Here is a 15,769-nt window from a genome sequence, read left to right as displayed (position 1 = left end):
AAAAAAAAAAAAAAGATTCCTTAAAGAAGGCATTTGGGTGTGTATACTTATTTGACTGAAAGAAGTGCCAGGCGTTTTCTAAGAAATACGAAATTCTTTGGTCTTTGAGGAGAGGACACAGCGGTGGATGGTTGTTGGGTATGTACTTACTATCCATGGCTTTGCAAACAAATTCTAGGTTTTAACAAAGTAATTAAAATTCACTCAAATTTCCACATTTTTCTAAGGCTAGTTTAAATTCCCCGCCATCCCAAGGACGCCAGGAGGGGAACCTAAGCTTCTGGCCAGAACCCGCACAGAAAAACTTCATTGCGGGTCACACATGCTCGCGCCGCCCGTGACGTCACCGGAAATATCTGCTTGTGACGCTCAACGGCCCGCCCTCTCGCGCTGGGCGCTGGAAGCAAAGCCGAGGGGAATGTGCGCCTGCTTCCGGGCCTGGACGCCATTTTCAACGGTTGTATTTTGGTAGTGGTGCTGGTGGTCTCGGACAATGAGCTACGACTATCATCAGAGCTGGAGCCGCGATGGGGGCCCACGGGGCTCCGGCCAGGGCTCCGACAGCGGTGGTGGAGGGAGCCAGGGCTCCGGCGGCGGCGGAAGGGGCCGCGGCGGCCGGAGCCGACATCCCGGACACCTTAAGGGTCGCGAGATCGGCCTGTGGTACGCCAGGAAGCAGACGCAGAAGAACAAGGAGGCTGAGCGGCAGGAGGTATGGAGGTCAGGTCAGGACGCGTTTGCTCGGTGCTCTCACCGACCCTGACTCTTCCCTGGCGTTTGCTTGGGATGGATGCAATCTCTGCCGAGCCCCCTGTAGCGGGTGTCCGGTCGCCCGATGGGTTGCGCCTCCGTTCCAAGCCATCACTGCTGCAGCCGATGTATGCCCTGTTTAAGGATGTGAGAACTGAACTGTGGGTGAACGCTAAATTCTGATTCTAGCCGAAGCAGACTTTATTAGGGGATGCCATCATTTAGAACGCTTACTGTCACTTTTAAGTTCTTTCCTTGAAGCGGCCAACAAAAGCAGTAAAACACTGTCTTAAATGTAGATCTTAAGTAATTTAGCTAATTGTATTAGCATTAAAATGAATCATATGCTCATCTTTTTTTCTCTCCCTTTCTGTTCTGAATTTTCTGTTGACTAGCAGCACCTCTTTAAGACTTAAAACGTCCTTGAAGACGCTGTAGAGAAGTATTTGCCTAATTTCATCAGGAAATTGTCAGTTTGGTTTGTATATTGAGGATCTGAGGTATAGGGAGCATCATGTTTTTGTTGTCTGTTTTGTTTTGTTTTGTTTTCCCTGAGCCAGAGTTTCTCTGTGTAGCCTTGACTGCCCTGAACTTGCTCTGTAAACCAGGTTGGCCTTGAACACACAGAGATCCCACCTATGCCACCTCAGTGCTGGAATTAAAGGTGTGCACTACCAAGCCAACAAACAAAATGTATTTTGAGTGACCTGTTCTAAGTAAATACATCATTGCACAGATTCTTTAACGTTTTTTGACCCTGTTTCATACATGGTTTTTGAATGCTAAAGACCTTTGCATTCTACTAGGGGGAAAGAAATACCTAAACAAGTAAGTTAAATAAGTGGAAGTTCTCTTTCCAGATAAACACAGGGCACATTTAACTTGTGCACTGGCTATTGATGCTACATAGTGTGAGCTGACCATGTACTCCTAGTCCTCTTTCCATTCCTAGTGCTGGGATTTCATATGTGCACACCTCGGGGCAAGGCTTTTATTAGTTGACCTCTTGATCCCAACCCCATTCCCAAACTTGTTTTAGCAAACGTCAGTGTCGTTTCTTTACTTGCCGCGTGGAAGTGAACATTGATTGTTCTCTTTCATTTTGGTAAATCTGTTTGCTCTGCTTTCTTGTTTATCTCTGCAGCAATTATTCGTCAGAACTCTAAACTGTTCTTTGAGTTATAGACGCCCACCCCAGCCCATTGTGGTCTCCTAAAAGGTAGTTCTTTGTGTGATCTTTAGATCATTTTATTCTTTACTGCCCAACTTGTTCATTGAAGCCATGAAGCTTCTGCCTCTCCTTGGTGTTTTCTGGCAATCGTGTAATGTGGGTTGATCCTTCCAAGCTCAAGTTCTGAGTCTGGTATAATCATAGTCTGATTAACATTTGTTATTTCTGCTCCTTACTAAGTTTTATTCCATTTTCCTCTCTAAAATGAATCTTTGAATTATCTTTAAACATGTTTTTAGTTGGTATAATTCTTTTCAGCACTTTTAGCTTGATATCATTTTATTGTAGAATTCCATAGCTTTTACATTAAAACAAGCCTCATGCTTACAAAATGAAAGTACTCCAGTGGATCCTCATAGTTCTTTCTATATATATATATGTATGGCAAACTTAATTTTTGAGGTACTATTACAGTACCTAATTTTTAGAGATAATGTGTGCTAAGGACCTCAGTCAGAGTGTTATGTTACTAAATAGAGAATATGGGCTGTCTGTTCAAATGAAAGGATCTTACAAGATAGTTAGACATGATTAGGCATACAGGTGAGGATTTCTGGATGGTTCTGATACCCTAGAGCAGAGGTTCTCAACCTTTCTAATGCTGTGACCTTTCAATGCCGTTCCTCATGTTTTGGTGACCCACACACACCTTAAATTTATTCGGTTGCTGTTTTGTAACTTTTTTTGCTCATGTTATGAAGTGTAATGTAAATATCTGTATTCCAATAGCCTTAAGTGACTCCTATGAAAGGGTCATTTGACCTTAAGGAGTCATTGAGAACCGATGACCTAGAAACATCTTCACTAGATTTAGCAAGGGCCCTTGAATGCTATTGAAATGATGGTACATAATGAAAATAATGGCTTAGTTCTGAAGTAAACGGATCTTGTTTCTCAAACTTGAATATGCATAGGATTCACCTGGCATTAAAGTTAAAGTATATGACTGGGACAAGACTGGAGAGTCTTTTCTAACAGACTTCCAAATGATGCTAGTGCTACTCAGTCTATAGATCATTCCTGCTGTAAAGTATGCAACAAAGATAATTAGAGGAAGAGAAGACTGGGGAAAAAAAATCAAGGGTGGAATATCCAGAGGTGGGGAGAGGGTATGTAAATTAATAGTGGCAGGCAGCTCTTGGGTGTCATAAAGACGTTGATGAATTCTGGAGATGAGTGAGTTAACATTGCAGTAGGGCATCCAGGTAGGGAAGGATGAGGAAATGGAGCTGGAGCACTTGCCAGGAGGTTTGCTGCTAACACTGAAAACGAGAGCACAGCCTTGGGGCTGGGGAGACCGAAGGGATGCCTTTACTTTGTATTCTTGGTGAAGAGGTTGGGCATTAATGACTGCTGATTTTCTGTTTTGGGCCTTGAGTGCCAGATCTTGTGAGAAGTTCTACCATTATTTGATGAGAATAGCTTCTCTACAAAATCTGGGGAGATCCAGATTCAGATTTCTTTTAATAATTAGTAGAATTAGAAAATCTCATCATTGTTTTAATTGACTTAAAAAGGTCCTCTTTTGACCTTAACTATCACATGGACATAAAAGCACAGTCCATATGCCATCTACTTATGTCCCACTTACACAATCCTTAATTCCTAAGGTTTCTTTAGTCTCCTTTTAAACTATTTTATCTTTCAATTAATATGTTGGCTTTTTCCTTCTTGGTGACCGCTCTCAATTCCCCATTGCCTGTGAACTCATGTGTACATTATTAAGTATGGATTATAAGGAAGTTGTAGGCTCAGTATTTTTGAAGAATCTTTTGTTAAAATTCCTATATACAATGAAAGTCTCCAAGAGTTACATTTGACGTTTGTTCTTATTTGCACTGACATTTCACTGCTGGAGTTTTAGGGGTTCTGTAGCCTCTAAAGACTTCATCTTTGCTAGTTCTGATATTTTCTTTATTTTTATCACCTGAAGCAGCTACTGCATTAGCCACCTCCATTAATACCCAATAGCTCCCTATGAAATCAGCCTTCAGAATTTATTTACTCTGTACGGAAGTATAACAACACTCAAGTAGTCATTCAGCTTTTTTGTCACATTTTATTTTTGTTGATTTTTAAAGAAATGTCTGTATTTATTGGCTTTGCTGTTGTTTAAATAAGACTGCATGCTGTTCACCACATAATGGTATTTATACACTTTTCAAGATCTGTTGTTGAGTACTTAAGTTTTGATTTTTGGGCATTTGTAAGCATTAGTAGGTGGGAACTAAGGAAATCAAAGTGATAGGAAGAGACAAGAAAGCTCTACTTGCCAGTCATCTGCAGAGCAGATTTTGTAGATACATGACAGGCCAAAAGGCCTATTGGGACACACAAATGTTGCCAGGAATTTCACCTAGGAAGGGAGATTAGGCTAGAGGGCAAGCATGGGTAAGTAGTGTAACTTACTTATACATATGTTGAACATACAGTACTTTGCCTATAGTTTTTCATCTTAAATGTAAAGTAATTTTATGCATGTTTGTATTAACAGTTATACTTTTTCTTTTTTACAAAATAGAGAGCTGTAGTGCACATGGATGAACGGCGAGAAGAGCAAATTGTGCAGCTGCTAAATTCAGTCCAAGCTAAGAATGATAAAGATTCAGAAGCACAGATATCCTGGTTTGCTCCTGAGGATCATGGGTAAGATAAAAAATATCCTCATAATGAATAGCAAAGAGTAAAAACATTTTGTTGTGACATTGCCTAAACAAAAAATCAAAACAAATAAGAAAACCAAAAAATACTATCCCTAGTCTCTTCACTAAGTTGAATTTAGTCTTCTGGAATCCTTTTTAGTGTTGAGCAAATAGATTTGAAGAAAAAAAAATTTATTTTTTTGAAAAAGGATTTCTCTTCTGTAGTCTTGTCTGTCCTAGAAACAACTCTGTTGTAGACCAAGGTGGTCTTGAACTCAGAGATTGGTTGTCTCTTTCTCCCAAGTGCTAGGATTAAGGGTATATACCATCTCACCCAGCTCTAAGAAAGAAAACTTTTCAATAGTATGATCTCTAAATGTCAGGTGTAGGTATTCTGTATAAGATATTGGTATTTGTACTTTTTATCTGTCATGTTCTTTTTTCACAATTCTTCTTTGGGGCAAGTCTCCAAAGTTAAATTGCTACTGTTTCGGAAGGTTGCAAAAACCATATTAAAGTGTTTTGGAGGCTATGTAATGTAACTTACCATTTATATCTAGCTAAAGGGCAGCAGACATCAAAAGAAGTAAAATAAACCAAATCCTGAAAAATCAGGAAAAGTAAAACAGTGGAAATGACTGCAAAAAATGAGTGACTATTGTGTGGATTCCTTAGGGTATAAATTACCTGATAATATCCAGTTAAAAGGATAGAAAGTTTGAATGCATTATAGGAATCTAAGCATATTTCATAACTGCATTGTAGTGCTTTCAGTGTTGGGGATTTTGAAGTATTTAAAGATGTTTTGTTCCAAGTCCTGAGATGCTATTCATCTATTTTTCTTTCTCTATTTTGTGATTATAGGTATGGTACTGAAGTTTCTTCAGAGAAAAAAATAAACTCAGAGAAGAAACTTGACAACCAGGAAAAGAAAGTGCTGAACCAAGAAAAAAAGACATTTAGGACCACAGACAAATCATATATTGACAGAGATTCTGAGTATTTATTGCAAGAAAATGAGCCAAACCTAGGCTTAGATCAACAATTATTGGAAGATTTACAAAAGAAAAAAACTGACCCCCGGTATATAGACATGCAGGTAATGTGAAACAGTTTGTGGAAAATCTGTCATTCTTGTCCTTCCCTTGAAAGAAGTGAGTTTGTGGTTGAAGGTTAACTGCTCAATCTAGATGAGTGAGATTCTTCAACAAGACACCTCCATGGGAAGACTTTCTTTGGCAGTAGAAAAATGTAGACTGGAAAGTCAATAGTGTATCTTATTGACAATAGTATCTTATTGACAGATGCGTATGTGCTGAGAAGAAATGTTGTGGAGTGCTAATGTCATCGGGAAGAGTTTTCTAGGTCAGTTTAGTGAGAAATCATGAACCCAGACAGGTAAATTGTCAGAATTAGCAAGTTTCTTCCAGCTCAGGCTTTCTTTTTCTTAACAGATGATAAAATTAAAGTTTTCAAAATCGAGATGATTCATTTTGTTGACTGACATTTCAGTAAACTTCTGCATCGAGGACTGAATGAATTACTTCATAATGAATTACTTCAGAATTACTTGTTTTGACAGATAAGCTATTTAAAGTCCCCCTCCAGTTAAAATATAAAATTATATGACTTCTGTGTTTTAGATAGTAGATGTGATAGAACTTTCAAATGTGCAGAAATACATATTTAGGGGAATATAAGGGGCTTTCTGGAGTACATATCTTGTAAATATGTAGTGCTATTTTTGAGCAGGCACACTATCGAATCTTTGAGAAAGGTTTAACCTATTGGTCAATTTGATCAAGGTTGAATTTTCTATTATAGATTAGCTGAAATTGACTAGGGTTCAAATTATATAGCTCTTTAATGACCATGAGAAGCAATATGATTTGGACACTGGTGAGTGAGACTTAATGAGGTCAGTTACTTCAGAATCTTTAGGCTGGGAGAACTTCTACGTTAGGAACAAAGAATTGGTTACTGTCTCTTTGCACAAAATTCGGATGGGTGACTGATCTAGCATTTAAAAAAAGAAAAAACCTTCCTTTTTCCCAGTCACTGATAAATGTTTCATTTCTATTAAAATTTATGTACATTTACAATTCAATTTTTTGTTGGTGTGAGTATGGGTATGTGCATATGGAGGCCAGAAGTATAAGTCCTTAGAAATCACCCACCTTGAGTGTTTTGTTTTTGAGACAGTCTCTGTATCTCTGCCTGGCCTTGAACTCCTAGAAGTTTCTGCCTTTCTAGTGTTCAGATTAAAGACTTGTGTTGTCATGTCTGGCCCCTCTTGGGCCTTTTTGAGAACTGGTCTCCCACTCTTCTGGAGCTCAGTAGTTTAGCTAGGTTGGCTGGCCAGCAAGCCCTGCCTATTGCCTATTGGCTTTCCTAGTGAGAACACACCATACCTGTTCTTGTTTCCAATGTAAGTGTTGGGGATTAAACTCAGCTCTTCATACTGCTAAGCCAAGCACTTTATCAGTATTGGAATTATGTCCCTGCTCTAAAAATGTTCTGAAGATTTATATGTATTATAATTTGAAAGCCAACAATAAAAATAGCTTATACATTAAGATAGCTGTATTTGGTGATATATATCTTAATATTTTTGATATTATGAAATAATTTAAAAGTCATAAACAAATTTGTCTGAAATACATAGTGGCTTTTATTACTTCTAGCCCAAAGGCTCACTTTAATTCATCACAATGACGGTCTTGTTTGTGTTACTAGAAAGAAAAAAAACAAAACCTTAACCATAAGTGTGGTAATAATGTCCTGGATTAGCTAGAACAGTTCTTAATTTAATTTTTATTCTGGATATTAGTTTTTAAATTAAGAGTTATTTTTGTTTTTCAATAAGAAAGACGTTAAAACTACCTTGTGTCTGTGCTGCTGAAGATTTCATCTAGCTAGTATAAATTCTAGTACTTCTTAGTATGGGCATAGGGTTCCAGAATAATTTCTAAAGTTCACAAGAAGTTGTTAACATCAGTCAAATAATTTGCTCTTTTTGTTATTCTGTTTTTTGTCTGCCAAGTTGTATATTTGACAAAAAGCTGTGTGTGTCAACAACTGTTTGTTGTTTGTATATATAAAGGATTTTCAATGAGATCTGTGGCAACCCAGTGAAGTTAGAAAGGCAACAGAAATGACAGTCCTGAAATGAAGGGCTAAATTTCCTCTTTCAGTTAAATGCACTTGCCCAAAAAAAATCATGGGCTCTATTCCGGTGCCTGTTGCATTAGGAAATGGTTTATGAGTGAGTAGGGAAAAAAAAATGACATAGAAATAGTCTGTGATGAGCACACAGAATAGAAGTAGGAGTAGGTAGGTGGCATTTGCCTTCTAACCTTGAAGAATGTACTTCTAGTCCTGTAATTCTGGTTAAGTTGTGTTATTTCACACATGCACTATAAAATAGGAAAATACTCTTCTTGCTCTACTATATTTAGATATGATATGTTCTTATTATAATTTCATGATGTTTATTCTGAGAATGATTTTTATTTTAATTTCAGCATTTCAGAAAAAAGTTGCCTTCATATGGAATGCAGAAGGTAAACAAAAAATACTTTCTACTGTTTAATTTCATTTACATAATAGAAATACAACTTGGTGAGCCTTCTTCCATAGAGAAGTTAACTGCATGCTTTGGTGCTCTGGAAAGGTAAAATGGAACCAAAAAAAAAAGAAAAAGATTATGAAGCAGTTTTTGTCCAAAGATTATTAAAATCTTTGGAGTTTAAAAAGTAGAATTGCCATATATATCTCTGGAAGATTGTGTTGCTCTTATTGCAAAACCAAGCTCTTGAGTTAAAATTGAGGTACTGCCAAGAATAGAGTTATAATGGACTGGTTGAATTTCATCACAGAGCCCTGCCAAACAAGAACATAGTTCTTTCTGTAGCTCTGTCCTTCCAGTCTGATTTAGTTTTTCTTCTTTGCTTTTCATAGCATTTATTACCACTTGATATGTCTGTGTCTGCTCCCCTCCTAGTCCAACATAAGTTCTTAGAGTGTGTTTTGTTTATTCTGAACCTCTTAACTTGGAATGCCTGCCATTGCACTGGCATCCAGACACTGTTGAATGAATGAGTTATAGTCCACTTCTGAGCATAGTCCCTTTAGTATCTGTGGGATTCGTTCTGGGCCCTTTGGAGTGTAGGGTTGCAGAATAGACTTATATCACCTCAGATGTTCAAGTACTTACATAAAATGGTATTGTATTTTCCTATAAGCTACATGTGTTCTTGTATATCTCAAATCATCTTGTGATGATTTAATGTCTCTAATATGTGTAAATGCTATATAATTACGCACTGTATTGTTAAGGGAATTTTGACACATTCAGTGTAGGTATAATTGCTTCTTCAAAAGCTTTAGTTCTGCAAATTCAGAAGCCACGGGTTTTAAGGAACAAATGTTTACCAGCTGTGTTTGTTTAAACTGGAAACATGTTCTCATGATATATGTTGATAGAATAGATAGTTATAATTTAAATATGTCTTATATTACAATATATAACATTCTTGAAGTAAGGTGATAGTTTTATTTAAGCAGTAAATTGTTAGTGTGAAGAATATTAGTGTATATCTAAAATGTTAGTTATTTCCTCTAAGATTTACCTAGATATACCTGATTTACTTTTCTGAATAGAAACTTAAATGCTTTTTCAGACTTGAGTCAATATGTGCTGTTCTTCACTCATATTCTCTTTTGAACTAGGAGCTGGTAAATTTAATCAATAACCATCAGGTGACAGTGATAAGTGGTGAAACTGGTTGTGGCAAAACCACTCAGGTTACGCAGTTCATCTTGGATAACTACATCGAAAGAGGAAAAGGTTCTGCCTGCAGAATAGTTTGTACTCAGCCAAGAAGAATTAGTGCCATTTCAGTAAGTAAGCTCTCACTTGTGAAAATTCTTTCTCCTTTGAGTAACTTTGATTGAACTTAACTGGTTTTTAAGGTTTGCAGTGATCTTTTATTAGGCTTAGGATTTGTCCCTATGAGAGCAAATGCTAAATTGACAAATATTTGATAGTGAATACATAAAGAGTAGAGATTTCTCTCTTTATCAAGTTAAAGTAATTCCAGTACAAATCTAAAAAATGAAAGCCAACAATTGTTTATAGAATTGATTCGCAAACAATCTTCTCCATGAGGGGCATTAAGTTCTGCCTCTAGGCTTACTCCTGTTCTTTTCATGGTCTGCCTTCAGTGTCGATGAGTACATGGGTATATGAATAGTAGTGAAAATGGAAAGTGTATTTTCCATTTGAAGCTGCATTTCTATAGATAGGGAGTTTTTTTTTTTTTAAAGCATTATTTTTTGCATGTATGCCTTCATGTTAGAAGAGAGCATTAGATCTCATTATAGATGATTGTGGGCCACGATGTGGTTGCTGGTAATTGAACTCAGGACCTCTGGAAGAGCAGCCAGTGCTTTTAACCGCTGAGCCATCTCTCCAGTCCAAAGTGAGTTTTGAATGAAGCTCCTCAGAGGAAGCTTAGCCTGAGTGATTTAGCATAGATAATGTTAGTCCAAAATTGCAGGAAGTTATACAAGTCTGCAACGATTATTATTAAATTTCAATCTCATTTTGTACTTGATAGCCATTACTTTTGAAAACAACTGACAGGCAGGAGAGATAGATGGCTCAGTGGTTAAGAGCACTGACTGCTCTTCTAGAGATCCTGAGTTAATTCCCAGCAACCATATGGTGGCTAACAACCATCTGTAATGGGATCTGATGCCCTCTTCTGGGTACCTCAAACAGCTACAGTGTACTCATATATATAAAAAAAAAATAAAATCTTAAGAAAAAAACAAAAACAAATGACAAAAGACTAGGAGTTAAATACCAGTCTATACTACAAATAAAAAAGAACAATAAATCAAGAAGTAAATTGGAAATTATCAGTATGTACTTATTTTCAAATTACAGTTTTTGTTTGAACTGTGGTCCCCCTACTACTGTAGACAAATCAAAAAGAAAATAGTTAATGAGAGAATCTCATAAAAGATGTTTGAAAATAGTGATGGCATGAGAGCTTAGACTTGAAGGTTTTTATAAAGATAAATGAAAAATAAACAGAAGAAGCTGGTAGTATATCATGCTCACAGAGAACATCACGTGGTTTTAGGTATTGCAGACTTTGAGTTTCTCTAGTTTCTAAACTCATATGAAAGTCAACTACTTTCTAACATCCCCAGGTTTTCATGACAGTTAAGAACATTTGTCTAAAGGAATTTGTTTTTTAATTACAACTGTGTTTTATTTAAAGGTTGCTGAGAGAGTGGCTGCAGAAAGGGCAGAGTCTTGTGGCAATGGTAATAGTACTGGATACCAGATTCGTCTCCAAAGGTAAAGTGTTCATTTCAAGTCATTTATTCTATATAAGTAGATGTGAGACTTCAAATCGGGAGATTTTTGTCCTTCTCTTTTACATTGATTCTTTTAGCATTGACATATACCTTATATGTCTTTATTTGTATGTGTACATGTGTGTATATATAGAGAGGGAGGGAGGAAAGGAAGTAGGGGGAATGGATAAGAGGGCAACTTGCAGGAGTCAGTTCTCTTTACCACATGGTTCCTGGGATTGAACTAGGTTCATAGGCTTGAAGGCAATCAGGCATCTCAGCATGCCCGTGCATAAGTTTTTGAAAGACAAACCAGCAGGGTTTATTGAGAAGTAAAGAAATAGTTCCCTGCGGGCAGTTGGCTAGAAAACAAGTTCCCCTAGAATTCATGTTTAAAGCAGTTTTAGTGTTAGTTGGCATGTTACCATAAACTCATCTTTGAATCCTAAAGGTACTGTTTTTAAAAATGTCTTTTAACATTAAGGAATGATTAGAAATAATATTTTAGTATCTTTAGTGGATCATTTCTGTCAGGTGAACAGCTGTCATGTATGTGTTGGTGCTGCTTAATCTACCCCTTGTTATTATTGATGTTTAATAAACTTCTTTGGTCCTTTTCTGTAGTTCAAGTTGCTTAATCCATTTAAGTGAACAGACTTAGATTTCTATTTACCAAACCAGAAATTTAGGCCCGTAAATTCATTCAGTCTTTGAATGTTAAAGGTTATACATGTAAAAAAAAGAATTTTAGTATCAAAGTAAACTTAAGGCTAGTATTTTCTATTATTGTGGTAAATGCTTTAATAACAAAATATTACTTACAAAGATTTTTATGAAACCTCTGTAGAACTCTACTTTCTTAGAAAAGAAAACCAAGAGTCAATAACTTGTATCTTTTATTCACAGTCGGTTGCCAAGGAAACAAGGTTCTATCTTATACTGTACAACAGGAATCATTCTTCAGTGGCTCCAGTCAGACTCGTGAGTATGTTTCAGTGAATAAATAAAAAAAATATTAGCAATGAACTGAGTTGGGTAGTTTGTGTTTGTAACCACAGGACTTGAGAGATGAAGGCAGGAGGGTCAGGAACCTGGCCTAGCCCTTTCTACATGAGACTTCCTCCCCATCCCCCAAAGCTATATAAACAAGCACTTCATAGCTATCCAAACATGTAACTTTTTGGTTGGTTGATTGGTTGGTTTTGTTTTCCATTTTTTTTTTTTTTTTCGGGGACAGATTTCCCTGTATAGACCACCAGGCTGACATTGAACTCAGAGTTCTGCCTGCCTCTGCCTCCTGAGTGCTGGGATTAAAAATGTGTGCCAACATTGCCCAGCCAGAGATGTAATTATTAAACAGGACTGTGTTGTTAAAAATGGTTGTTTTCAATTTCATTCTAAATTGTAAATTTCACACTTGTCTTCTAGACGTTTGTCCAGTGTCAGCCATATTGTACTTGATGAAATTCATGAAAGGAATCTACAGTCAGATGTTTTAATGACTGTTATTAAAGATCTTCTCCATTTTCGATCTGATCTTAAAGTAATATTGATGAGTGCAACCTTGAATGCTGAGAAATTTTCAGAATATTTTGGTGAGTAAAGTTTCATAATATGTTAGAAGAGGTGTCAAAAGCCAAATGTTTAAATTCAAAACAAAAATTCTGTATAATACTAGGTATAATAAAATTGAATGTTTGCTAATTTATTATATTTTAACTCTGTATTCTAGTTTCCTAGATGACTGAGCCTGCTTTTTAAATGGTAGTAGCATCACTTCTCTCCCAGTAGCCCGTTTCTTGGTACTGTCACACAAGGAGCCGGCATCAGCGAATCAAACCCCAGGACTGAAATGCTCCTACCTTTTTTTATGTACACATGAATCTTCTATACCATTGATGTACTGTTACAGGCTAATCTGACAGTGTCTGTCTCTCTTACCAATTCTTATAACAGCTTGCCTGGTATAGCTTCAGGTTTGCAAATAGCCTCTGAACTTTTAAATAACTTATCCGTGGTTGTGTAATTAACAGGAATGAACATTGCATTATTAACAGAGATTCTGAAACTAGATTAGAATACTTGGAAAAGTAAATTCTGTAGAATTTTTCCTCAGTGTCTTTCCTCTATAATAATAGAAATACTTGGAGGGAAAGACAGCAATTGTATTCTGGTATCAGCATATTTAATTGTATTTTCAGTTTGTAAAAATGTCTATAAAGTACATATCAGTTTATTATTCATATCATATTATTCATACTATTCATAGCATTGTGTTTTATTGGGTCAGGTATTATGCCTTTCTGCTTGGTAGTGAGATTGATATAACTCATAGGTGAGATACAGAGCAGACAGTATGGCAGGTCCTTTGCCCGCTGGTACTGCTTAGCATTTGTTTATTGTGTGCTTGATTTGCATGTCGGGAGAGACAAACAGCTTTTCTGTTACAGTACTGAGATAATATGTTAATGAGCTTAAGGTGGAAACAGTGTATTTGATTAGTTCCTCTTTTAACTTTCTGTCAACCTCCACAAAGAGTAGTGCTCTTTATCTAGAGTTGGTAAGAGAAGGACTCATTTTATAATCTTGGGTAATAGACTTTTTTTCCCAATTTATATTTATATTTAAATTTATATTTTAAATTTTATCCCCTTTCCTCATTTTTCCTCCAAAAACCCCCTGCTAACTAACCCACCCACTCCTGCTTCCCTGTCCTGGCATCCCCTACACTGGGGCATCGAGCTTTCACAAGGCCAAGGGCCTCTCCTCTCATTGATGTCCCACAAGGCCATCCTCTGCTACATATGCTACTGAAGCCCTGAGTCCCTCCTTGTATACTCTTTGGTTGTTGGTTTAGTCCCTTGGAGCTCTGGGGGTATTGGTTGATTCATATTGTTGTTCCTCCTATGGGGCTGCAAACCCTTCAGCTCCTTGGGTCCTTTCTCTAGCTCCTCCATTGAGGACCCTGTGCTCAGTCCAATGGATGGCTGTGAGCATCTGTTTTGTATTTGTCAGGCAGTGACAGAGCCTCTCAGGAGACAGCTATATCAGGTTCCTCTCAGCAAGCACTTGTTGGCATCCTCAATAGTGTCTGTGTTTGGTAACTGTATATGGGATGAATCCCCAGGCTGGATAGGCACTGGATGACATTTCCTTCTGTTTCTGCTCTAAACTTCCTCTGTATCTTCTCCCGTGGGTATTTTGATCTACCTTCTAAGTAGGACCAAACTATCCATGTTGTGGTCTTCCTCCTTCTTGAGCTTCATGTGGTCTGTGAATTGTATCTTGGGTATTCCGAACTTCTGGGCTAATGTCTACTTACCAGTGAGTGTATACCATGTGTGTTCTTTCGTGATTGGATTACCTCACTCAGGATGATATTTTATAGTTCCATTTGCCTAAGAACTTCATGAATTCGTTGTTTTTAATAGCTGAGTAGTACTCCATTATGTAAATGTACAACATTTTCTGTACCCATTCCTCTGTTGAAGAACATGTGGGTTCTTTCTAACTTCTGGCTATTATAAATAAGGCCAGAACATGTGTCCTTATTAAATGTTGGAGCATCTTCTGGATATATGCCCAGGAGTGGTATAGCTGGGTCCTCAGGGAGTACTTTGTCCAGTTTTCTGAGGAACCACCAAACTGATTTCCAGAGTGGTTGTACCAGTTTGCAATCCCACCAGCAATGGAGGAGTGTTCCTCTTTCTCCACATCCTCCCCAGCATCTGCTGTCACCTGAGTTTTTTATCCTAGCCATTCTGACTGGTGTGAGGTGGAATCTCAGGGTTGTTTTGATTTACATTTCCCTGATGACTAAGGATGTTGAACCTTTTCTTTAGGTGCGTCTCAGCCATTTGGTATTCCTCAGTTAAGAATCTAAATTCTTTATTTAGCTCTGTACCCCATTTCTTAATAGGGTTATTTGGTTCTCTGGAGTCTAACTTCTTGAGTTCTTTGTATATATTGGATATTAGCCCTCTATCAGATGTAGGGTTGGTAAAGATCTTTTCCCAATCTGTTGGTTGCCCTATTGTCCTATTGACAGTGTCCTTTTCCTTACAGAAGCTTTATAATTTTATGAGGTTCCACTTGTCAATTCTTGATCTTAGAGCATAAGCTATTCGTGTTCTGTTCAGGAAAATTTCCCTTGTGCTCGAGGCTCTTCCCTGCTTTCTTTTCTATTAGTTTCAATTTATCTGGTTTGATGTGGAAGTCCTTGATCCACTTGGACTTGAACTTTGTACAATGAGATAAGAATGGATTGATTTGCATTCTTCTACATGTTAACCTCCAGTTGAGCCAGCACCTTTTGTTGAAAATGCTGTCTTTTTTCCACTGTATGATTTTAGCTCCTTTGTCAAAGATCAAGTGACCATAGGTGTCTGGGTTCATTTCTGGGTCTTCAGTTCTACTCCGTTGATTTACCTGCCTGTCACTGCACCAATACCATGCAGTTTTTATCATCACAATTGCTCTGTAGTAAAGTTTAAGATCAGGGATGGTGATTTCCCCAGAAGTTTTTTTATTGTTGAGAATAGTTTTCACTGTCCTGGGTTTTTTGTTATTCCTGATGAATTTGCAAATTGCTCTTTCTAACTCTGTGAAGAATTGAGTTGAAATTTTGATGGGGATTGCATTGAATCTGTAGATTGCTTTTGGCAAGATGGCCATTTTCACTATATTAATCCTACCAATCCATGAGCATGGGAGATCTTTCCATCTTCTGAGATCTTTGATTTCTTTCTTCAGAGACTTGAAGTTCTTGTCATAC

General features: G+C 37.3%; 1 protein-coding gene across 2 annotated transcripts in view; it reads left to right on the top strand.

Annotated features, from left to right (window-relative positions):
* The first annotated feature begins 362 nt into the window (after window positions 1-362).
* Dhx36 (DEAH-box helicase 36) overlaps window positions 363-15,769 on the top strand; it is a 39,782-nt gene continuing 24,375 nt past the window's right edge. Inside the window, exons 1-9 of one of the 2 annotated variants that reach the window (XM_031373978.1) lie at window positions 363-575; window positions 618-712; window positions 4,503-4,627; window positions 5,488-5,722; window positions 8,148-8,186; window positions 9,355-9,525; window positions 10,917-10,996; window positions 11,902-11,976; window positions 12,424-12,590. In XM_031373978.1, coding sequence (XP_031229838.1) covers window positions 494-575; window positions 618-712; window positions 4,503-4,627; window positions 5,488-5,722; window positions 8,148-8,186; window positions 9,355-9,525; window positions 10,917-10,996; window positions 11,902-11,976; window positions 12,424-12,590 — 1,069 coding nt within the window. In that variant the 5' untranslated portion in view covers window positions 363-493. Of the gene's footprint in view, window positions 713-4,502; window positions 4,628-5,487; window positions 5,723-8,147; window positions 8,187-9,354; window positions 9,526-10,916; window positions 10,997-11,901; window positions 11,977-12,423; window positions 12,591-15,769 lie in introns of both variants that reach the window. The other variant, XM_031373977.1, reaches the window with a different exon arrangement.

This window comes from Mastomys coucha, unplaced genomic scaffold (genome assembly GCF_008632895.1).
Source record: "Mastomys coucha isolate ucsf_1 unplaced genomic scaffold, UCSF_Mcou_1 pScaffold16, whole genome shotgun sequence".
NCBI classification, from domain to species: Eukaryota; Metazoa; Chordata; class Mammalia; order Rodentia; family Muridae; genus Mastomys; species Mastomys coucha.
The sequence above is the reverse complement of the archived record's forward strand: the minus strand, read 5'-3'. Positions and strand labels throughout refer to the sequence as shown.